We start from the raw sequence: 24,165 nt of genomic DNA on the forward strand, positions 1-24,165 counted from the left end.
ACATGATTGTTGTTGAAAAGTTCTTTCTGAAATTTAGTCCCCCTAACGTCATTTCCTTGTTTTAACAATTATGTTGGGGTTACTTACAAAAATATCATTTTTATGGAAATGTCATGTTTTCAAACAAAGCTTGCTGCATCGGCGGTCACTTTCCCGCTCAATGTCTTTAGAGCATGCATGTGCTAAGCAAGTTTCAGGAGAGCACAACCCTGAAAGCCACACACTTTCAGTCAGCTTTGCTGTGGTGCTGGTGACAGGCAATCACGGTGCCTGCACTTCCCTTGCGGTTTGTCACCTGGTTGAGTGCATGATTAGGCACCCAGGAGAGATGATGCTTCTGTGACAGAATATTCTCAAGCCCAGGGAGCAGACCAGCTGTGCTCAGCAGAGGCAGCGTAGCCAGCCTAGTCTACCCGAGAGGATCCCGCACATGAGAGCTAGGAACGCCTTTGCATTGGCTTCTGGCCTTTGCATTGGCTTCTGTTCTCTGAGAATTTCAGGAATAACATTGGCCAGTGCTTCTTCCTCTTCAAGCCAGTTAAATAGGGCTGTCCTCCCAAGCAATTCTGGCAGCTGCAGCTGGAGGAAGAGAAGCATCACATGTGTGGAACATGCACGTGCATAAACGTGCAGACCGGCAAAGCTGCACAGCTTCCCTCCACGGTTTGAATCTCACCAGTGTACCAGGGGGTCCAGATCACATTATTTGGAAGCTAGTCTAAGGTCAACTGCTTAGATGGCTAAAGCTTTCTACTCATATTTGTGTAGAGAAGTTAAGATGTTTCATTTGCTAGTTTTTAAATCATTTTCGGAATCTCATGCAAATCAGCACTCCTAAGTTTGCATTTCAAAAGGGATGGCCCTGGGCAGGGGAGGAAAGGAAGTTCGCATTTCAAAGACACAGAGGAAGAATGCACATTTTTCTAAGGAGTTTGGGGGCGCCTGGTGTAGGGGGTTGGGGATGATTCCTGTTTCAGCTGTTTAAGCTCAGTCCCCTCCCGGGTCCTGCGTCCTAATCTCTTACAGTATCAGTGGCATCTGGAGATGGGGGAGGGAGCCTGTGGACCTGGCTTCTAGAGCCAGTCTGCTTTAGAAGACTTAATTTGCAAGACAAGGAGAATTGTTTTTAATTCCTTGAAGAAGCCCCATCAGGAGTGGACCCTCTTCCACTCGATCCAACAGCTCCGGGCGCTAGGACGAGAAAGAGAAACCGAGGGTCCTGTGTTCTAGTTTGGAGCTGTGTCTCTGGAATTTCAGGAAGCTCTCCTATTCCCAGAGTGTGTATGCCTTTACTTCAACCTGGGAGAGAAGGACTTAAATAGTTCCTGTTGGGCTCTGGTCCTCGGCTTCCTATTTGGCTAACCTCTGATCACAGGGCTCTAAAAAAACCCTTTTGGACATCTTTTATCAGGTTTTTTTAAAAAATACTTTTTTAGTTGAATCTTTATTCATTTTTTTTTTTAATGTGGTGCTGAGGATCAGACCCAGTGCCTCACACGTGCCAGGCAAGCGCTCCACCACTGAGCCACACCCCCGCCCCCTTTTACCAGGCTTTGCTAGACAAACAGTGAATGTTCCTGCTGGTACTGAACTGGCTCCCTCTCCCTCTCCTTCTCAAACGTGCCCAAGGTGACTTGACACCAAAACCAACAAGACTTTTGTGAACACCATATACTAAAGGGGTGTTCTCAAAGGCGGGTGGGCATGACCCAGAAGTTCACACCCTAAGAAAGACAGACCTCATGGCCCAAGTGCACGAGGACAGTGTTCGGGCAAACTCTGTCTCCCAGAGAATGTGAAAGTGGGGTTGGTCATGGACCTGCTGGCGTGTGACAGGCACAGGGCAGGTGCTGCAGGGCGGCACTTTGCCAACCCCAAACACGCAGCCAAGGACGGAGGACAGAAGCCCCTTATGGACAGGACCTCTTGTTTAGACCTAGTCCTGCCAATGATCCGTCCAGCTTCCTGCCTAACTCAAGCCAGACTGTGACCCCCTACTGGCCAAGACCGGAAAGCATTCCTGCTGGTCCCAGAGCCAGGCGCTCAGGACATCCAACGGGTGAAGGAGACCATCATCCGTCATCAGTTTCTGTCCTGGGGACCCACAGCAGAGTCGCCTGCGTGGACATCAGTTCTGTGGGAACCCCACACTCGCCGGTCTGCGAGGTTGGCATGTCACCAGCTTTGCAGGTTGTCCTTGTCCTTACAGTTCTGCTCTTCCTCACACACGACAGGACAGAGATGAAGGAGCACAACAGCCATCTCGGGTGGGGAGGGGTCCTAAAGCAGGCGTTGTCATAAAGCAGACACGCCCGGGGCTGGGCCCAGCTGGGAGTCAGCCCTTGCTGCTGTGCCCCAGGCGGTTCCACCCCAGCAGCAGCCCGGGTTGCTGTTGGAGAGCTGTTTCACGCAGGTTCCTCCTGCTGGTCCACGCTGGGGCAGGGAGGAGACCCTGACCACTGGGTTCACTAGACTCCACAGGCAGGACCAGGGCCCTGATGCAATGGAACCTCACTGTCTTACCTTCCCGGCTTTCTGTCTGGGGTCCCAGATCCTGCAGCGTGATTGTCCCAGTCACCACAGACCTCTCGTGGTCACCAAGCTGTAGGGAGGGAAAACAGCAGACAGATGAACCGGAGAAAAGCTTCGGTAGTCACATAGGTGCACAGGGAGCCCACAGAGACAGGAGACTGCGCTGATGGAGGCTGCAGGCAGCCTGAGCTACAGAAGGCAGCAGGGGCTTGGGGCTACCCGTGGCACAGGGGGACGGGAGAGAAGAGCGAGTAACAGGGCCTGGCTCTGCAGACAGCTGTCCAGCTCTGCTCCTGCTCTCCTCCCTGGAGCATGGCCGTTCGCTGTGGACGTTGATGTCTCCTCCAAAGGACTGCTTTCCTGGCTGCTATGCATCCACCGTCTCTCAAGGTGGTCAGCGAATAGTCGAAGTGCCCAAGAGGGGTGTTTTGGGGTGGTGTGTTCCAGCCTTCTGTGAGCACCTTTTGGGGTGATGTGTTCTGAACCCCAACGTAAATCCCAGGGCCCTGGAGGGGACGCTGGGGGGCACTAGAGGGACACTCCATGGGCCGCTTAATTGGAATCAGCTTCCTGCAAAAGCAGCCTGAGGCGGAGGTGATGCGGCCCTCAGGGCTGATGAAGGTGGGCAGGAGGGGACGAGGACCCTGACCTGAGGGCATTGGGGCCCCTCTGCCCTTTCGCATTCGCTAGTGTAAAGGAAGCCTGCTTCTGTGTTCCCACTGTGTTTTGGGTGTGAATTCGGGTGAGCAGTTTGGTGGCTCCTGGTGGTGAGTAGTGACATGGTTGGTGGCACTCTTTTTTAGTTGGTGTCCACTTCCCCCATTTACAGATCAAAAGCCCAGAAATCAATGAAGTGACTGTAAGCTCGGGGGCAACGTTAGCAGCCAAATAAAATAGGACAGAAAGCGGCCGGCAGAAGCAAGCTTTAGTGGATGGAATTTGGCTCTCAGGCGAAATTCCCAGACCCCCGGGGTACAGCTCAGGTAGGGACACGGAGAAAATCGCACATGGCCCTGGCTGCTCAGGGTTTTTCTAGGCCCGAATGGGAGGGGGTCCTGCTGAGTGACCGGTGCAGTTAAGGGTCAGTGGAGTTTTCCTGTCCACTTTGATGGTCACTGGCGCGCTGCCCTTTGTCTCAGTTGCTCCCCTCTGCCTCCCACAGTTGCCCAAATTCCGACCTAACATTGACTGAGACCAGAAGCCGGCATCCGGCACCCCACCCTGAGGGGACAGCAAGGTGTCTCCCTGGTCCCAAGGCCAGCTGAGGCCCCAGCTGAGGCAGGTCAACAAGAGGAACCGCAGCCCTGCCTCACGTGAGGTGGGAGGGACGGGGGAGCCAGGGAGCCTGTGACTGCATCCCAAGCTGGAGGTGGGTGGCCAGTGTGGGCAGCACAGTGGGGCTCGGAGGGGCGGAGGGGCGTCAGCAGGGAGGGGCGGAGCCTCTTGGTTCCGATCCTGCTTGGTGGAGCCCTGGGCAGCGTTCCTGCCTCCAGGCAGGGCACTGCTCCAGAGGAAGGCTCCACCTTCCTTCATGGCCTGCTTCAGGTAGAAGGGATGGATGGTGACAGCGACCTTCCCGACCTTCCCTCTTCTGCGGTCTTTGCGCCATGTTTGGGGGGAGTGCATCCTGAGCCCCACCCACACCCTGGGAGTCGTGGGTCCACCCACCTGCCTCCGTGCTGCGGGCTCTCAGGGGAGGCCGTGGCCGTGTCTCTCCTATGAGCTGAGCACGCTCTGAGCTGCTTGTAGCTCACCTGAGAACCCCTGAGGGCACAGTGTAGCGGACACCAGGTGCTCAGGAGAGGCTGGCACCTGGGCATCCCCGCTCCACCTCCTGCTAGCCAGGAGGCAGCCCCTGAGTGGGCAGGGCACCCCACCCAGCCCAGGCTTTGTCACCTTCCCAGTTACTGCATCTGGGAAGGACTTAGCCCCTGCTGGGCACCCGCCCGTGGCAGCTGGCAGATCACGCCCTATGGCTCTAAGTGCCCTTGGGAAGGGGCAGGGGCTGTAATTGCTCACCTGCTGCTCTGAGGTGCCAGCCCTGGGGCGTCTGGGGAAGCCCTGCTAATTGGGCAGGTGGCTTCTCCTAAGGGGATGCATACAGTTCACTGGGTCCTTCACAGTGGGCAGGGAAGTGCCCCTCTCCCTCCTGCGCCACTTCCTAGCACTATGGAGGCGACTTCCTGGCTGTTTCCTCCACTGCGTTTAGCAAGCCCTGGGGGCTTTGCTCACCTGGGTGCTGCCCACCTGCCAGGCAGAGGCTGCTGGCCCAGGCGCAGGTCTGGTATTCCTGGCTCAGCTGGCCTGTGAGGGGTTCTGGCCATTGTTAGGGAACAAGGAGAGCAACCTTGGTCCCAGAGTAGGTTCCTCCCACCTGTGAGGTGGTGGAGGGAGGGCTTGCAGAGTCCAAGGAGGCCTGGGGCAGCAGCCAAGAGGGTCTTGCAGCAACTAGAGGGGTCTCGCTTCTGCAGAAAACCCAGCCGCCCTATGGATGTGTCGGGCTGTGAGGAGGAGGAGCACTTCCTGTTAAACATGACAGCCCGGCCAGGGCGCCATTCAGTGAGCAAGCTGACCCCCCACCTATCTCTTTGGGGTCTCTGGAATTTGCGCCCTGCACAATGCAGCTTTAAGTTTAGTCGTGGAAACCGGAGGAGCGGACTCCAGGCAACTTGACTGTCTGCAAGACGCACACGCCGCACGTTAGACAGGGTCCTCCTTCCTGCTGATACATCCTTTGCCTCCCGCCGTCAATGACTGTCAACAAACCCTCGTAATTAGAAGCGCCTCCTGTCATTTCTCTCTTCTGAATAAGGCATGCTCCAGCTTGCTTCTGGGTCCTTAATTTTTGATCAGGGATGGCTCCTTGACTAATTATTTGGCAATAATGAGGGAGGAGAGATGAGGTTGTGAAAGTGTCCCTGAGCTTTCAGAATGAAGCTGCAAATTTGAAATGTGGCATGCGTAAACAGGACGCTAATTGGATTAATGGGACAATGATGAGTTCTGATAAAAATAGCAAGATGGGCCACTGGAAGACGGAGGCCAGTGTAATTCCAGAAACACCGTCTGCAGTTGGTGGTGTTTTGCAAGGACTAGAACACTGACAGGTCTGTGCTGGAGAGTGAAGTCTGCAGCCATCACCCCACACACCATGGTCCAGGAAGACTCGTGAGGAGACACATGCGCGTCCCCGGGACGCATGTCCATCTCTGGGATCGTAACAGTCTGACCCCGCAGTCCCTTTAAGAGCCTTAACTTGGCCAACCTTGCCTTTTTTTGCTTCATGGTAATGAAAACGCCTTCAGTTTCCTGCTCCCCATTTCAACCCACTCTCAAGGGCGCTGGTGACAGCTGGTGACCCTGAGAAGGGGCCCAGGCCTGGCCGTGGGGTGGGAGTGAGGTCTACCGAGCCCGTCTGCACCCTTATGCGTTCTTTAAATTTCAAGCCATGCCCCGTCTGAGCCACTCACTGGGCAAAACTCCAGAGTCAGAAGATGACAGACTGTGTAAGATTGGCTACTTCAGATCCAGCAGAAGTGGGCTCAGGCCCCACAGGTCAGCCAGGCTCCCACCTGCCCTTCCTGTTTCCCTTCCATGCGGTGAGGGGAGAACACTCCCTGAGCGGCGGCTGTGGTAAAGTCCTGCCAGAAAGCTCGTCCTGGGCAGGTGCCGTGGTGTCTGTCCTCCCAGCCCCGTAGCAAGCCTTCAGGGTTCCTCTAAGGATTTATAGGGCTTTGCAAGCTGGACGTGCCCTGACCTCTGCCTCTGGCCCCAGCACTACCCTATGGTTCAAATTAACTCCAGGCCCACCGTCCCAAATCCCAAACCCCAGGCCTTATGCTTGGTCAGAATTCATGTTTTCTTTTTTTTATTTTGGTCAGGCCTGGTGGCACATGTCTGTGATCCCAGCAACTCGGGAGGCAGGAGGATTGCAAGTTCAAGGCCAGCCTCAGTGACTTAGTGCAGCCCTAAGCAACTTAGCGAGACCTATTTTAAAATATGAAATAAAAAGGACAGTGGTTAAGTGCCCTGGGTTCGATCCCTGGTACCAAAAAGGCAGAATTCACATTTTAAAAAGGTCAACATAGATAAGCGACACAGTTCTTGCATCCTGTTTTATAACACCAGCAAGGGGGCTGATAAAACGCCCCACGGTCAGGCCCATTGGTATTTCTGCAGAGCACACAAGGTGCCTACAGCACACAGCAAGCAAGGACCAGGAGCCGCACCGTCACCCAAGGCAGAGCCAGAACCAGAGTAAACTTTGGACTTTCTGAGCTTTTTGGAGGCCAGAGAACCAATGCTGCCTAGGCTCAGTCCCTGCCCCTCAGTGATGTCGGCCGAGACCCGAGGTCCCCATCTGCCCAGCTGGGAGTGGGGATAGGCAGCAGGGTGCTGCTCACGCCTGCCCAGCGTGCAGGAGCCAGTGGTGAGGGCATCCTTTGCTCTCGCTGCTCAGGTCCAGTGGGGGTGGATCTGGCCACCTGGTCAGGGAGGGTTGCTCGTTCTCCATCTTCAAAGCAGCAGGTAGCATGCGCCCACCTCTGGTCTCCCTGCTGTGAGGACCTGTGCTTCCATGGGTGCCACCAAGTGACTGGAAGGTTCCCCTCCTGCTAGCTTCGTGCCATCTGCAAAGCCTCTTCAGCCGAGTCTGCTCAGAACTGGACTGAGCTTCCTGTACGTTGCCTGTGGTGGGGGCAGCAAGGTGGGTCAGAGGGCCATGACAGATTAGTTTCCCCAGGCTGGGGCGGAGCCCCCTGGAAGTCCTCTGACTAGCAGTTAAAAACGTGGGCTTGGAAATTCAGAATTCCATATCGTGGCCGGGTGTTGCACTGAATCATCTGAACTCGCTGTGTGCACAAGGGGCAAACAGTGGAGGACCAGCGATTTCATGGCTTGACCTAGTTGTTAAAGACGCTAGCTGTTGCAAATACGCACCTGCATGTTGCAGAAGTGATGTGATACAGAATTTGCCCTTAAACGCTCCTGGGGCAAAAGAGAAGCCAGGAGACTGGCAGGTGTTGAGGTGGGGGGGATCTCGTCGCTGGTCTTTCTCTCTGGTTGCGCATGCCTGGAAAGGCCTCCGTGATGGAGCTGGAGGACATCGTACCACCTGAAGCACGCCAGATTCAGGAAGCCAAATGTTTTCTCCCATTTGTGGAAGCTACGAAGAGGAAAAGAAGAAAAGGGGGTCTCATGAAAGTAGAAGGGGGACTGGAGAGCAGGGGAGGCGGCTGGAGGAGGGAGGAGAGGAGGGAAGAGGAGGACTGGGTGAGGTCCTGAGACTCGCCAGCTCCTGTCGTGTGTGCTTGCATGAATGTGTCACCATGAATCCCACTGGTAGGTATGATCATAATGCACGAATAAAGAGCATTGAAACATTTCTGCAAGGAGCAGAAACACAGGACTGTCCCCCCCATCCTGGCTGCCCCGCCTCCCGAGCTGGCTTTCTGGTGCAGTGGGAGCCTGTCCCCCAGGTCCCTAGGAGGAGGGTCCCTGGGAGAGAGTACAGTCTGTCTTGTGCTCTCCTGGTGGCAGGTCCCCAGCCCCAGGGCTCTGAGCCACGCTCCGCCCCCTGGCCCTGGCCAAGGCTGGCCACACTGCCGCCCAGCTTCCGTGAATCCAATGTCATCACCTAGGCGACCGGACGCTGCTGCCACTGCCGGTCTGCGGAGCCAGGAGCCCAGGGCCTCCCGGCCACCGGCCCCACCGACCCTCCCGGGCCGGCTCAGCGAAGGTAGGCGTGGGCTCTGCTGCCTCCTCCTGCCCCAGGGTAGCAGCTCCATAGGAGCCCCCTCCTCACTGCATCCCACCTGCTGGCCGGAAGAGGTGTGGTGTGCAAGGGTGCCAGGCAGGGCTGGTGGCCAGGCCCCTCCAGGGAGAGCCGACCGTAGCTCCCCTGATGGGACAAGCCACAGTGGCGTGGTGCTTTGGAAAGCCATTAGTCCCAAGTCGGGTGGCAGGATTCCCCACATGGCCCTGAGCTGGCCGACAGGGCCAGGAGCAGAGCCACTCTGGGGACACCTCCCCCTGAGACCCCCCTGGAAACCCTCCCCACCTCCTACCAAGGGGGCACTGAGCAGCCGCCCAGCCCAGGCACGTCCAGGGCTGATGCTGCTGAAGCCAGGGCCACTCAGCCTCACGGGCCAACCCAGAGTCCCCCAGCTCTCCCCAACTCCCTCCCTGTCCCGCGGCATTGCCTGGCACTGCCCGGCCTTGCCTGGCCTTGCCCTGGCCTCCCAGGCTCACCTGCTGCCTCCAGCCAGGCACATGTGTGGACTCGGCCAGCCCTGCTCCCCCGCCTGCATCTGCCCGCCTCGCTGTCCTGTGTGCAGGGATGGAGGCCCCAGCTGGGGAATCCACAGCATTCCACTGAACGGGGAGGACTCTGGTGTGAGGAGGGCCATGTGCCTGTGGCCCCTGTCCAAGTGCTGCTGGTGGTGAGGGGATGGGTGGGGAAACGTCTCTCCCCGGGCCTCTGCTCCGTCCTGGCCCCAGCAGGCCAGCTGGAGGGATGTGGGCTGCGGGCGAGGGCTTGGGGTCCTCTGACTTGCTGTCCCTTCAGGTGTGTTTCCCACCTGCTCTGAGTCTCATCCCTGGAGCAGGTGCTAGCAGGCCAGTGAGGTGACTTGAATCCCAGTGCCCGCTCCCCAGGGCCCCACACTGATCTCTCAACAGATCGAGCCCACATGAGGACCCCGAGCGAGGGGAGGTTGAGAGGTTTCCCCACGTGGCTCTTCCCAGGACTCGCGCTGCCCTTCCCTGACCGCTGCCCCTCCCTGACTGGCAGCCCCTTCCCGCACAGACTGCCTGGTCACTCTGTCACTGAATCTTCTTCACTGAGCTCTGACTGTGCACTGAGCACCCTCTTAGACTTGGGGTGACGCAGTGAGCAACTGGCACTGGTCCTCAAGCACTAAACAGGGAGACGAGCTGGCATCTTCTCATGCAGGAGGAGCCGTGGGACCCAGGGGGCCGAGGTGGCCGTCCAGGACCCTGGGGGGCGAGGCCTCGGCAGCTGCTCCTGCTGCCGCTGCTCAGGGGCCCTGCTGGGGGGGCCTGGGGCTGGTGGGGGTTCAGGGGGCCTGGGCACCTCTCCGGGTTCCCCCAGTGAGGGTCAGCTGGAATTGGCCTGCGGGGACAGGAGTGGGTGGGCAGCACAAGTGGGGAGCGCCCAGAAGTAGGCTGCCCTGCCGATGGGTCAGAACAGGGAGCGAGCCGCGCGGATGAGGGGTGGCCTAGTTCAGGTGGCGGATCGTCACCAGTCACCTTGCACCTCGTACCCCTCGTGCAGGAATCTGCCGGAAGCTTTGTGTAGAGTAGCCCAAGGAGGCGTGGCGACCTGTTTTGGGGACTGAACAGAGGCGGTGGAGGGCTGCGGGCGGCTGGATCTGCAGGTGAAAGGACTAGACTGGAGTCACCGAGGGCGGGGATCCTGGGTGCCCGGGGTTGGACACTTGCCGGTGGTTCCTTGTTCCACCTGTGTCCCCTTCACTGTTGTGTGTCCAACCCTCCTGCCCTCACCTGACCACCACCGAGGCCTGCTTCACTGGCTGACCCATGATGTGCCCCAACCAAATCCCACTCCCTCCCTGAGGCTGAAACACCTTCCTGGCTCCCAGAAGCCTAAGGACAGGTTCCGAGCCGAGGCAGGGGCCAGTGAGACCTCTGTGCAGAGCCCCGTGCCCTCTGCAGCCCACCTGTGCCTGCCTCGCGCCCGAGGGCTGTTGGTACCCCACCCAGCTCTCTGTCAACTTGTAAGACCCTCAAAATTGCAACCCACTGTGGACTTCGGCATGCTTTCGGGCTGACCTGGCCTTCAGCTTCACCCTTCATGCTGGGGGCCAAGGCTTTTTTTGGCTCTCAGAGGGTGGGGCTGCCTGGTGGGAGGGGTAGGTGGACCTCACTGGAGTTGGGCTCACCCCAGGCTTTTTGGTACTTCCAAACTGTGTGGCCCTAGGCAAGCTGCTTGTTCTCTCTGTGCCATGTAATTACTCCTGGAAACTCACTCCTGGGTTACTGTGCGCATTGCAGGACTCAGAAACACAGAGGGCTCCAGGCCAAGCTGGCACTGTTAAATGTCCAGAAGGTTTTGGGTGGCCCAGGGCCATAAGTGGAAAAGGGGAACCAGACAGAGTCACTCTGTGATGCTGCTGGAGGGAGGGACAGATGGATGAAGGTCTCGGCAACTTGGGGGTCATCACATCCTCTGTGCAGCTTAGTAGGAAGGAGAGCAGGGCCAAGCCTTGGAACAGGAGCAAGGGGCTGCCTGGGGGCTCCTGGAGGGTCCTGGAGATCGGCAGGTGTCTGGGAGGGTGTAGCCACTCTGACCTGGGGCAGGTGGATGTCAGCCATGGGATGGAGTCCAGCACGAGGGAGTGAGGGACTGGCCAGGGCTGGGGACAGCAGAGAAGAATGTGAGGGTGGCCAGTGTCAGCTAGGAGTGAGGCTCCAGGGTGGGCCTGAAGCAGTGGAGGCGCTTGTCTAGGGCAGTGTTCCACAGGAAAGAGCAGCCCATCTGGCGGGCACACAGGGGTGCTTCTCCATAGGGAGCCCTTGAGGCAGAAAGGGGCAGGACGGGAGGATTCAGGGCAAGTGGAAAGGCCCTGGGGGCCTGGCACCCTGCTGGGTGATGGGGTGGTGCAGGGCAAGGCCATGGGGTGGGGCCGTGACCACTCCCTAGAAATCTGCCTGCCCTCATCAGCCCCTGTCCTGCTGGGGCCTGTGCCAGTCATCTGCACAGGTGTCCACTCAAGTGCCCACTCTGACTGCAGGCTCCTTTTCCTCCCAGCCCTTCGCCTGTCCTGGCAGCCCACCATCCTGCATCCTCTGTCTGCCCCCACCTTGCTGGCCTGAGTCCATCACTGCCCAAAATTCCTCTCCACCGCCCCACGGGGAGGCCGCTCCTCTGACGGGGCTGGGTGCCGCGGGAAAGCTGGCACGGCCACCCAGGTGGGCATGGAAGGCCACCTCTCCAAGCCACGCTTGGCTTGGCCCCGCTCCGGGGCCCTGTCTTAGTAGTCTACACCATGGCCCTCCTGCCTGATCCCACCCACTGTGCTCACCGGCCCACTTTCCTTAGGACCTGGGCTGGGGACGCCCCCTCTCCCTAGCACCAGCCAGGGAGCCTCTGCTTGGACAAGTGTTGGGGCCCCTGCTGGAGGGTCTCTCCTCCAGAGATGATGGTGGGCTGCGCTCTGCAGCAGGGAGGCTGGTGGGGAGCAGGGTGCTGCCTGGGGCAGTGGGGCCAGACCCTGCCTGCCTGCGTCCACCCCTGCTCTTTGCTTCTTTGGTGGCTCCCGGTGCTGAGGAGCCCTGGCAGCTGCAGTGGGCTCTGCGTGTCCCGCACTCGGGATGCCCTTGGATCCCAGTGCTTTCTCTTTGCAACTGGTTCCACAGCCATCTCCACTTCACAGGAGAGAACAGAGGCTCAGAATGGGCACGGCACCTGCCCAAGGTCACACAGCTGGAGAGCATCCGAGGTGGTCCTGTGGACAGAGGGAAGAGGGGCCTGGTACATGGAAAAGGCAGGACTGAGCTGCGGGGCAGGAAAGGGTGGGGCGGGTGCCATGTGTCCCAGCATGACCCCAGCATGTGGGTGGGGAGGTGGGGGTGGAGGAAGTCCTGGGCAGGCCAGCAGAGGACAGGGTGTCCCCGGATGTCCGGATGCAGGTAGGGCCTCTGAGCACCGGTGAGAAAAGAGAAGTGGGGAGGGGCTTTGCAGATGGGGTGCATGGTGGGCTGCACAGGTGGCTGGGCAGGAGGGGAGGTGTGAGCTCCACCAGCCTCATCGGCCGTCCCCCTGGGCCCGCAGGGCACCGCCGTGCACACACATGGTTGGTAGAGAGACGTGGGACACACTCTCTGCAAGGCCGTGGGGTGCCCCGCGGGAGGAGGCCACGTGCTTCGGCTCGTGCTTGGTTTGGCCGCACGCGAGCGCCTCTGCCAAGGTAGTGGGTCTGTGGCAGCACCTCCCGTGGGGCCTCAGACTTGGCTTGGTCCAGGAGGCTTGTCCACCGTCGTCTCTGCCCAGAAGTGTGGGAAGCCCTGGTGGCCGGGGGCCGGCCTCACACGGGTACCAAGCCAACTGTTTGGTGGCACAGAACTTCGGACCACCTCTTTGTTCTCCTGGCACCAGAGGCAGGCCGTGGATGAGGCCAGGATCCCGCCAGCTCCACTCCCGTCCCCCTGGCGACGGGCCGTGGCCCCGGAGCGGAGCGGGAGCTTAATCGGGAGCCCCAGCTGTTTTCATATTTCACATGGTGCACCCTGCCCGGGAGGGGTGGCTAAATTTGTCTTCCATCATCTGCGCTTGGCTCCCCTGGACCAGGGGAGAGGGCGGCAGCGGCCACCGTGGGATCCCAGGAGAGGGGCTCGCCTGCTGCAGGAGGCAGTTCTGGCAGCCCTGCCGGAGGTGCTGGCCCCCCCACTCAGGGAACAGGGATGGAGTCCGCCACATGGCCCGGGGCCTTGGACAGGAGGAGCAGGCAAAGGTGGCCGCTTCCCGGGCACTGAGGAAGACGACAGTCATTCCAAGTGGGGGACCCTGGCCCTGGCTCACCAGGTGAGAGCAGCCCCTCTCCTGGGGTGGGGGAGCCAGGCTCCGGCACGGGAGCCCGGGGGGTGGGGGCTCCGGCCCTCCTGCTGGAATGTGGCTGTGCCATCACGGGAAGCACCTCCGTTTCAAGGGAGGCCCAGCTTCGTCCCCCAGTGACAGCTGCCTGGACCCTCTGCACAGGCAGGGGCTCTTCTGGGGCTTTTTGTATGTCCCCTTGAGAAAAGGCCACAGAGCAACTGAAATGGGCCCAGCTAGGGTCCCTCTGGAGGTGGCCTCGGGTTTATTTGCCATTTCAGATTTCAGTGCGACTTGGTTTACTGAAATAAAGGGCAGGCTTTGTGCGGGAAGGAGCCGCGGAATGACCTCCGTCTAAGAGCTGCTTAGAGATGGGGTCCTTCAGGGACGGCCCAGCAGGGTGGAGGCCGCCGGAGCCTCCCCAACTCAGGGCCCTGCACAGAGGAGGCCTCTGCCCTCCTGTCCTCACCCTGAAAGGCTGGCGCTTCGGATTTCTAGGGGCAGGAGGGGTGCGGACTGGGGCTCTGCCTCTCCTGTGCTCAGGCAAATGCGGGCAGCCCTGCCTCCATTCTACAGAAGGAGCCCCGGGATGGAGCCTAGCAGGCGGAGGAGGGGATGTCCCCGTGGCTGGGCCCTCTTCCAGACTGGACTCAGCTGGTGGTCATGGGGTGTAGTTTATCAGAGGTGACAGGATGGCCCCCAGTCCTGTCTGACTCAGGCTTCCTGTGTGGGCCACATGGCAGGTGGCACCAGTGTGCCAGGGGATAAGGGACACGATGGGGCACTGAGATTCAGAGTCAGCAAAGGTCGCGTCCTGATGGGGCAGGGCCTGGCCCGGCCCGGCCCAGGAGAACACAGATACAGGGAGGCTGCACAGTCAGGTATCTGGATGCAGAGGACAGGGAAGAGATGTGTGGGGACAGGACAGGGACAGATGAGGGGACGTTGGGGACAGGGAAGGTGGTCCAGGAGTGGTGGCTGTCCTGGGAAGCTGTGGAGGGAGAGGCCAGAGGAGATGGGCAGGGTGAGGAAATGGAAGTGCCAGGGCCCCGCCAAGGGCAGCCGATTCTCACTCCTGGTGCAGAGGGGCCCTATGGGGCTGGGTGAGGCCCTTGGCAGACCTGGGTGCGTCTGGAGTCCCAGCCAGGGCCCTGGGTCACTTAGACAAGTCCCTGGGGCCTCTGATGTCTGCTTGCTCATCCCTGAGCTGGGCAACCTCTCGGGACCTGGGTGAGCAGAAGGCTGACCAGCACGGTAGAAGCAGTGGCCGTGGCCCCTCGTCTCCACTGTGGCCTGGAATTTCCGCCAAGGCAGTAGCTGCCCGGGTCCTGCAGGGTGTTGAGCAGTACCCTCTGCCTCCGGCGAAGGCTGGAAGCACATGCCCCCACCCAGCCGCGACAACAGAAGCAAACGCTCCCCAGGGGAGACAAATACTAAGCTAAGAGTAGCCTGGATGAGACTCAGAGGACTCGGGAGTCCAAACCAGAGTCGCCAGGCTTTCTTCTCAGCCCGAGAGCTTGGGCCAGCTCTCTGGGGGCCACAGGTTCTTCTCCAGCCCCGCACGCACGGGCTCTGGTGTCTGGAGGCCCCGCGGGGCCCCACAGGGGTCATGAGTCCCTCCCTGTTGTAACCCCGCATCACAAATGCTCTGCAGAATTCCCTGGGGTGCAGCGGGTTGGGCAGCCCCTGCAGCAGAGGATCCAGGGCTGAGATCTGGGCTTGGCACGGAGTCCTTAGTCCTTCCTCTTGGTCCTGGTTCCACAGGAACCGGCCGTAGACCTGGAGTGCAGGTCACCTTGCAGACCGGCAAGCGACTTCTCTGGGGCCTTGAGGGACGCTGAGGCAGGACTGGGGCAGGGTCAGAGGGGCACCACTGCCAGTGTGCGCCTACAGCGTGTGACCTGGACACTGCATGGACAGGCACACACCACAGCTACCCTTCTCTGTCAGGGCCCTGACCTGAAGGCCCAGGAGGGCCAGGGCCTCATGGGAGCTGCCAGCAGTTCCTCAGCATCCTTTAAGTCATTCGGGCAGGTCTCTGGATCCTCTCGTGCTGATGAAGAACCTGAGTGGATGCTCCCAGCGGAGGCTGGTGGACAGAGGAATGCCCTTCCTGGCAGGGTCGGCTTGCTCAGCGCAGGTTCCTGGGCCCCGCTGCAGACCCCGCAGCAGGCAGGGTGTCCTAGAGTGTACACTATGACCCGCACCCTGACCCCTGAAGCCCCACACACCTGAAGCCAGAAGCCCCTGCACACTCCCTGGCCTGCAGGAAGCCCCTTTGCAGCCCCAGGCGGGCCTGGCTGCATGGTACCTGCAGATGCTCCTGGTGGTGGCAGCAGAGGCCCATGCTGAAGGCCTGCAGCACAGCGGTGGGATCTGGGACCTGCAGGGAAGGGGCAGAGCAGCCTCCTGCAGCTGGTGGTGAGCGAGGATCCCCGGGCTGCACAGCAGGGAGCAGGGTGCGCCGGTGGGAAGGGGGTGTGGCCTAAGTGCAGGAGGAAGTTAAGATGGTCCATCAAAAGACACAGCCCACGTCCCGTCAGGCCCAGACTCACAGGTAGGCCTCCCGAGCAGAGCCAGGGGCCCTGGTGGAAGGGGCTACACTTCCCTCCCACACCGCCCTGGGCAGGTGTGAGGGGCGCCAGCGGCCACTCAGGCTCTGATGCTCCTACCTCTCTGACCTTAGTGTTGGGGGTAGGTTGTTCCCCGGAAGACAAGTCAGGAAGCAAGGGGACACTGGGCAAGGCAGGGGTTGGGAAGGAAACAGGGCAGTTGTCGGGCTGGATGCCAGGCATGGCCTCCCTGAGGCAGTGGTGGCCTCCGAGCCCAGACCTGGAGGCTGAGAAGGGTCTTTGAGGATCCAGGTGCCAACTTGGTGCTGGGGGCAGGCAAGTGCCCACTCTGCAGGTGGGCCTGAGGAGCCCGGGAAGATCAGCCTGGGAGGTATGTGCAGTGACCACAGTGAGGAGCCTGGGGTTTGATCCTCAGCACGAGAGGTGCCCGGTGGGGGCTTTAGGCAAGGAGGGGACGTGGTCTGATGTCCCAGAAGCGGAGGTGGATGCTGGGCCTGTCAAAGCTGTGCATGTGGGGGAGTCTTGGCTTTGGGGGTAGGTCTGGGAGGAGCTGTGGGACAGTCTGCTGAGCCTCTTGGGGCATGGTGACCCCAGAGAGACCCTGCCCAGCCCTCCTCCACGCCGGGCCCCCAGGGATTCCATGTGGCTTAGGTTCTGAGTGTGGGGCACCTGCTGCTTTCCAGTGTGGGCTGAGCAGCTCCGTCTGCCCCGCCAGGTAGCGTGGGTTCAAGGCGGGGGATGAGGCCCCTGGTGCTCCCGTGCCTCCCCAGAGGCCAGCCGCTTGCCTCGGGTCAGTGCGGGGTCTCAGCATGGGGAGGATGGGGGGGAGCACGGAAGGGGCAGGCGCAGGTCAAGGCTGCAGACCCCGATCTGCTCCTGGGCTCTCGCCCCCCCTTGCCCAAGTTGTCCCATGGGAGGTGACCAGAGGGCTGTGGGTGCGCAGCCTGAACCGGAGGCTGCCCGCTAGCTCCTGTCCCTATTAGCTGGCAGTGAGAATGTGGACGGGGCTCTGGGAAGTGGATGTTCCTTCCAGCTGGCCCAGGAAGTGTGCTCGGAAGGTGCTGGCAATGCTGCTCCTCCATATACTGCCCCCCAGGTTCTTTAAAACAAGTTGAATTTTGTATTGAGAGAAAATTCACCTAATAATCATGTTCAGTGTGTTTGCACGCTCTCCGTGATGCCCAGCCACCTCCTCTGTGCAGTCCCAGCGCACTGTGGCCACCCAGAAGGAAGCCCTGTCTGGTTCCTCGTTCCCGTTGCCTCCTCTCGCCGCCCACTGGCACGCAGCTCAGCCTGTCTCCACCGACTGCCGCGTGGGCAGGTTTCACGGAGATGGCTCGCCAGCCATGTGGCCCTGTGGCCCACCTCCTTCTCTGGGCAACAGTTTCTCGAGGTTCATGCCCTTGTGGAGACCTGGGTCCGTCCACTCCCCTGCAGGTGGAGTAGGGCTCTTATCATTTGGCTCAAGGGAACGAAGCTGCCGTAGAAGCTCTGGAGGGTTTGCGCCTATTTACCACGTGAGCTTAGCCAAGTTACTCTGCACAGCGGACAGTGTGTCTACAAATCTGAGGGGGCCGGACCAAGCGGCTTCTGGGGGCGAGACTTTCCAGGCTTCCTCTTGGATCTGAGGCCTTCAGCTCAGCCCAGCCGCCATCTCCCCTCTCACAGGTGGGGTGCCTATCTCCTGTGCCAGTAGCCTCCCGGACAGTGGCTACTCACCCAGAAAGAACAAGCCCCAGGGTCCCCCTGGGGGCAGGCCTCTGCCCATCTTCCCTGCTGTTTGAGCAGCCACTTGTCAAAGCCCCGTGGCCACACAGTGGTGGAGGCGCCCATTCTCCCTCTCACATCTGCGTGACCTCTGGCCAGCACGGAGCCTCTCTCAGCCTGTCTGGGTGCTTCGAGTCTGCGGGAGGGCAGTTTGTCTTAGCATCCCCGCTCCCTACTAAGCCTCAGCCCTCAGGCCTCCCCTGGCCCCTGCCAAGCCAGTCCCCTGTGGTGGCCTCCTGTCCTGTGCCACTTCTCTGGGGACCGGAGGCCTGGCACGCGTCAGCTTCAGAAGCAAGCCGCAGGCCTCTGTCAGCAGCCGACTGCCTGGGGACAGACAAAAGCCACAGATTGTGGCCCATGCCCTCCGGCCCTGCCAGCCATGGGCAGGTCTGGGCCTGTCAGTGTGGGCACTGGGGCGTGGCTAGTTGATTCCCACGGACCCAGGAGGCTGGCCCAGGGGAGGCGAGCCCTGGCCTGGGTGGGGGCCAGCAGGGTGACCTGGGTCTCTCCCCCTCTAACCCACTGCATGACAAGGGCTCGCTGCTGTGCCTGGCCAGGTCACTGCCACCTCCTTCTGGGTGGCCAGGGCCACTACAGGGTAGCAGAGGTGGTCGCAGACACTTTCTGGAGAGGGCACTGTGAAGACAAAGGCCAGAGGATCTGGGATGGGGGTCAGGGCACCCCAATCCCTGGGCATCGCCTTTGACAAGACCACCCACCCAGAGGGGGCCTCGGGTCTAGGCAGTCTTGATTCTGGCCTTGACGGTCTCCCACGTGGGGTGCAGGTTTGGCCTCCAGATCTCAGGGAAGGACACCAGCTCAGAGCTGAGAGGCCGACTGAGCCCCACAGCAGCATGGGCACGGAGACGTGTGGGCCTGGCTGGACTCCAGCCTCGGGTATCCCTGCACATGCTCTTAACCAAGAGGGCTGGTCTGAGCTGTGCCCAGGTCCTGGGCATCAGAGCCCCCCCGTGGCTGGACCCCCAACCCTGCCCAGCCCTGGAGCAGCACGGGTAGTAACGACACCTGTCACTCCTGCAGGCTGCCTGCACCCTGGGCCCTGTGAGGGGTTAGACTCATCTCCCAAAGGCCTCAACAGCCCAAATGGGGTGCTGCTGCTCCCCCACTTCCTGGGTGGCGGCTCGGAGGAGCAGCTGACTGACTGCCCAGGGCACCCCAGCCAGCTGTGAATCAGGGTCTGTCCGACCCCTGCTACCCTGGCCTCTGTGTCCCACTCTGGGCAGGGGGCCTGATGACTGGAGAGAGGAGGGGTGGTGGAGGCCAAGCACAGGCGGGAGGGCCCCTGGCCGGAGCTCGGGACTGGTGTGCCATCACCACCAGAGAAGGCCAGCATTTCCAGAGTGCTCATTTGTCCTTTCTTCCCTCCAGAGTGAGCTGCCCTCAGTGGCCGGCGTGGGGCCGATGGCCCAGTCCACCTCCACCCCCGCTGACGAGGGAGCCACCTTCGAGCACCTCTGGAGCTCCCTGTGAGTATGTCTGGGGCCTGCGCTGCCTTGGGCTAGCCTCGGCCTCGCTCATCGACTGGCTTGGGACAGGCCTGGGTGAGAGGGTAGGCAAGGGGACAGGGCCCATGTGTGACCCGCCTCCCAGGCACTCACCACCCCCAAGGGCAGGCAGGCAGAGAGGGCCAGCAGGAAGGCACTGAGGACACTAGGGACTTGGGGCCCCTGGGGCAGAAGACTGAGCCCCTCCAGGAGGAGAGGTGGGCTAGCCTTGCAGCCTGGGGTCGGTGCTTGGCTGGATGCTGATGGCCTGTTCCCCTCTCCGCGGCCCAGGGAGCCAGACAGCACCTACTTTGACCTTCCTCAGTCGAGTCGGGGGAGTGAGGAGGCTGGTGTCGGCACAGAGCCCAGCATGGACGTCTTCCACCTGCCGGGCATGACCGCCTCTGTCATGGTGAGTGGGCCTGTTCTCTGCAGAGGCCTGGATGTGGGGCAGTAAATGTGGCCTGGCCTGTTGGGGGGCCTGGAAGAAGCAGGAAGCAGGCCCTCAGGGGACAAACCCTGTGGCCAAGACCCTTCAAATTACGAAGCAGGAAATATATTGGCTGATGTAGCTGTCAGTCCAGAGGTAGGAAGGTATTCAGTGCTGGCTGCATCCAGAGGTAGGAAGGGCTTCAGGCATGGCTGGGTCCAGGGATAAGAAGGGCTTCAGGCATGGCTGGGTCCAGATGTACCACCTCTGCCTCCCTCTCTACTTGCCCTGCTTTTTCCTGGGAGACTTCGTTCTTCAGTGGCCTCTCTTCTCATAGTGAAGGATACCAGTCTCCTCCAGCATCTCCTGTCCTTGTGAAGAGGGAACTCTTCTTGTCCCACAGTCCAGCAGGCTGCCTCTCATTGATCTGAACGTGGTCAATGCCTGACTCCGAGACTTCCCTGTGCCTCTAATTGACTTGGTCCCCTGTCCCCATCCCTGTCCTCTGGACCACATAAGGGTGGGGCTCCCTATGGGGAGGGATCCTGAGTAATGAGAAGTCATTTCCACAAGAAGGGGCTCTCCCTAGCTCGCAGGGAGTGGGGGAGGAGGTGGCCCTAGTACCTCGGGACTCCATTCCAGGAGCTGTCGAGAGATAGGCCATGGTGGCTAGCCTGTTGGGTCCCTGCCTCTCCCCAGCCACCATCACTAGGCCTGTGCCTGTGCCTCTAATTACTTGGAGGAGGTGGAGGCAAGATGGGAGGCACAGGAGGTGTAAAGATCCCTGTCCCTGGGGAGGCCCTTGAGCCCCGTTGTCCCTGCACCCTCCCCCACTAGACCCCTAAGTGCTGGACGGGGGTAGGGATGGGTCCTAGTGGGCTCGTGGAGGAACCTGCCAAGAGAGGGAGGGAAGGCAGAGCCCGCTGAGCAGAGGGTCCAGGCAGCAAGGGTCCCGGCAGGGCCTCGCCTCCCTATCTCCCGGCAGACGGACCTGAGAGCAGGAGCAGGCAGCTGGGGAGGCCCGGAGGGGGCAGGCCTGGCCCCCTTTGCCCTAACGTCCCTTTCAGAAGTTGGCGGCCTCCTCAGCACAGGGCATCCCTGCCCCGCTCTGGGGCCCTGGGGAGAGGCCGTGGCAGGAGGCAGCTCAGGGAGAGAGTGGGCGGCAGCAGGGCACCGTGGCACCAGGGGCACCAGGGAAGGCTCCCCCTGAGCCGTCCAGCCCTGGGGCAGGTGGCCAGCCCAGCTTCATTCCTCTGAGGAGCTGGTACCCGGCTCTGCCAGCAGCTTGCCAGCACTCGGCACCCACCTGACAGGTGAGGAAACTGAGGCAGATGCTGGGAAGGGCAGACCTGAACTCGGCTCGTAGTGTTGCCCCACCAGGGTGACGGGGAGGTCTGTCCTCTCTGCAGCTCCCTTGCCCGTCGGCTGCTCCTTGGAGATCAGGGTCCTGACTCCTCCCTGGCCAGATCCCCCACCTGGACATTGGTGTCTTCTAGTCCTGGAGAGTCTCCAGAGACATTTATCTCAGTAGTTCCAGAAGTTTCCACCCCCACCCTAGCCACTCGGACGACCCCCTAGAGGGCAGAGGGCCTCTGAGACCCCAGAGGCCCGCCCCTGGGGAGGACTAGGCTCAGGGAGGCCAAGGGACAGTTCTAGGCCCCTGTGGGTGGGATGTGCACCCGCCCCGGCCCCAGGATGCCCGGTGCTGAGCGCTTGGGGCTGGGTGCTCTCGAGCCGTCGCCTGCTGGGGCATGCTGCTCCCCCCGGGGTATCGAGGGCGGGCCCTGCACCTCCACAAACAAGGGGCCCTCTCTGTCAGGCAGCGACACGCTCGCAGTGAAAGCCATGTATGAAATTCCTGGGTGCAGCTCGGTTCCTGGAGGTGGGGATTCCCTGGAACCAGGGTCGGCCAGGCCAGGCCCCGACTCTGCAGGCCTCGTCCTGACCGGCTGCCTGTTCCCCCAGAGCACTTGACAGCTGGCCATGCCCCAGCCCTCCTGCAGCCTCATGTGCAAAAGAGGAGGCTCAGAGCCACGCAACCACCGCTGACCATGGGCGTCTGCCAGAGGATGGCTTCCCTGCCGCAGGGCCAGAGGCTGCAGCGGGCACTGAAGCTGGCCTCCGGGAGAGCGTGGGCAGTGGAGATGAGGTGGTCAGAGTTCGATCTCATGGAACACCTGGTTAAATCTTCCCAGCCTCGCATGGCTAGAGGGGAGATAGACACCAACAGCCATCACAGGAAGCTGCCGGGAGCTGGGCATGCTGGCAGTGTGCTCCTGGTCATCCCGCCGTGGCCACTTGGGAGCAGGCTGCAGAGTCCCAGGCCGGTCTGAAGTACGTCTTGTGGGAGTGGTTCTCAGATGCAAGGGGTCTCTCAGTGCTGCCGGGCAGTGCTCCAGGGCCTGCGTCAGCCAAGTCCTGGCCTGTGGGAAGTGGCAGGAGGGTGCAGCCGTTGAGCACGGGCACCATCTCCAGAGCAGCTGCTGGCAGAGGTGGCCCAGCCCGGCCGTGCTGTCCAGGTGTCAGTGGAACTCCTGAGCTGCTGTGTCCAGCTGGGCTGAAGTCCACTGGCTGAGGTCAGTGACTCTAAGGGGCTCTGGAAGGTCTGACCAACACTCCCGGGGGTTCCCTCTCCCTGCCAAGGAGCAGGGTGCACACATGCTCCCATGGGATCTGATGAGGTGTCACTCAACCATGCAGAGCAAACACGGGCTCCAAATCCATGACCCCTATAGCTGGCCATCAGGGCGGTGGGTCGTTTAAAAATCCCATGATGGGCGTGCATCTTTCGAGTCCAGCCATGCCCCTGGGAGCATGCTGGGCTGCTGAGGGCTGGGGACATGGGCCCACTCAGCACTGAGGCTGTTGGGGTGGGGACTCGTGAGTGCAGTCCCTGGGGACCGTGCTGCCTTGAATTCTGGTCCTAGTCCTGTCTGCAAGCCTCGCCCAGGCCCAGCCGTGGATCATTGGGAGCTTCCGGCATCTGAGGGTCCCAGAGTCAGCAACCCTGACTCTGCTCAGAGCAAGCCTCAGCCACCCTGCCCTTGGTGCTGATGGCTGTCCCCAACTGGGGGGATCTTGCAGCCCAGGGGACATGGCTTAAATCAGCAGGATCCTTGAGCGCATGGGACACCCACCTTCTGGGTGGCCCTTCCATGTGTGGGATCTGGAGCAGGCAGAGTGGCTCCCCATTGCACAAAATGTTCCGAGTTGGATCTGCCATTTGCAGGGCAGGAGGCTGACCAACCTGCCCCTTGGTGCCCTTCGCACTGCCTTAGCTGCTGGCAGAGCCTGGCAGAGCAGGTGGGTCCAAGGGCCACGTCTGAGTCTGTATCTTTCTTGTGAGGTTGCAGGGTGGGCGCAGGGCCCAGAGTGGGAGGACGTGGGGATGAACGAGCCTCCCAGTGGCTGGGTGCTGGTCACCCAGTCCTGTGTTGGGGGAAGTCCAGGCCTCAGCTTCTGGTCACCTCCTGCCACACTGGCCCAGCAGAAGAAGCTGGGTTAGGCAGTCAGTGGAAACAGAGTGGACAGGAGCAGCTGGACCCCATTGGGCCTTGGAGGAGGCCACGGCAGAAGGCAGGCCAGAAGGTCTCTGTGGTCACATGATTAAGCCCGGAGTCCCAGGGGCTGTGGTGGGTGTGGGGGACTCTGAGGCCAGAGTTCCTGGGTTCAGAACCCACCCTTGCCTTCCAGGCTGGGCGACTCTTGGGGTTTTAACCTTTCCGGGCCTTGTTGTCCCTGTCTGTGAACAGGGCTACTGAGCGGTTCTAAGTCCTCTGGGGTTGAGGACAGCAGGTGGAGTGTGGCCTGCAGGGAGGGTGTGACGCACGCCAGGCTGACCAGGAGGCAGGTGCGGGGCCAGTGCCTCCTCCAGGCCCCGAGGCTGTGCCTGCCCCGCCTCTGTGCCCTTTCCCACCTCTCCTGGCACCTTTCTCTGGTGACAGCTGTGGTGGGCAGGTGGGCAGGTGGGCCACGGGGAGGAGGGGCACCGTGGGGGGAGGGTGCTGCAGTAGGCAGGGGATGTGCCTGGGCCCACAGGGACAAACACCCAAACTGGCACCTGTGGACACTCCTGGAGGCCAGGAGACCCCAGAGGTCATGGGCAGGAGTTCCCAGCTTGGGGAGTGGAGAAGGGGGCACATGATCCCCAGGGGCACAGCCCTGGGAGTGGGCAGGCAGGGAAGGAGGCTCCTTCCTTCCCGGAGTGTCTGTAGCAGAGAAAGGGCAGGTGGGTGCAGGGGCAGGGACAGCTCTGAGCTCTACTCCAGCCCCTCGCCTGCACCCGTGAGCCCTCCAGGAAGCGTTTGGTGGCAAGGGACCTTGGGGTGCGCAGAACAAACTCCGGCTAGCCCCCCTGCCCCAGCCCTCAGCCTCCCAGAGCCTCAGGCCTCTTCCCAGGGGTGGGGGTAGGGCACAGCCCCGGCCCGGCAGGCACAGCGTGTGACGGCCTCCACCCTGCCCCTTCAGCACAGCCCTCCATTGTGTGTGGTGCTGCGGGGGGCGGGGGGGACAATGGAGGGTAGAGGACCCTCCGTCCCTGCTGCAGGGGAGCTGTGGACAGGTCAGTGGGGCGGAGCCTGCTGTGAGTCAGACACAGAAGAGCAGGTGCTGAGGGCCCCTGGGAGCACCTGGGGTCCAGAGGAGGCGGCCAGGCTGTGCAGGGAGGGGCCCTGTTTCCAGGGATGGGGCCCCAGCCCCGCTGACCCAGTCCGCCAGAGCCTTGGGGAGCATCATGGGAAGCAGGTGCTCTGGGCAGAGGCCCAAGGTGCTTGCACGGGGGGCTGC

The 24,165-nt window shown here is 61.1% G+C and overlaps 1 protein-coding gene across 4 annotated transcripts in view; it reads left to right on the forward strand.

Moving 5' to 3' along the window:
* The first annotated feature begins 8,181 nt into the window (after positions 1-8,181).
* Positions 8,182-24,165, forward strand: part of TP73 (tumor protein p73) — a 52,787-nt gene continuing 36,803 nt past the window's right edge. For 2 of the 4 annotated variants that reach the window (XM_079101018.1, XM_079101022.1), the window contains exons 1-3: positions 8,182-8,269; positions 18,835-18,932; positions 19,242-19,362. In XM_079101018.1, coding sequence (XP_078957144.1) covers positions 18,868-18,932; positions 19,242-19,362 — 186 coding nt within the window. In that variant the 5' untranslated portion in view covers positions 8,182-8,269; positions 18,835-18,867. Of the gene's footprint in view, positions 8,270-13,050; positions 13,097-15,502; positions 15,524-18,834; positions 18,933-19,241; positions 19,363-24,165 lie in introns of those variants that run through there. The other 2 variants (XM_079101019.1, XM_079101020.1) reach the window with 2 other exon arrangements.

This window comes from Sciurus vulgaris (genome assembly GCF_902686455.1).
Source record: "Sciurus vulgaris genome assembly, chromosome: 1".
Classification (NCBI taxonomy): domain Eukaryota; kingdom Metazoa; phylum Chordata; class Mammalia; order Rodentia; family Sciuridae; genus Sciurus; species Sciurus vulgaris.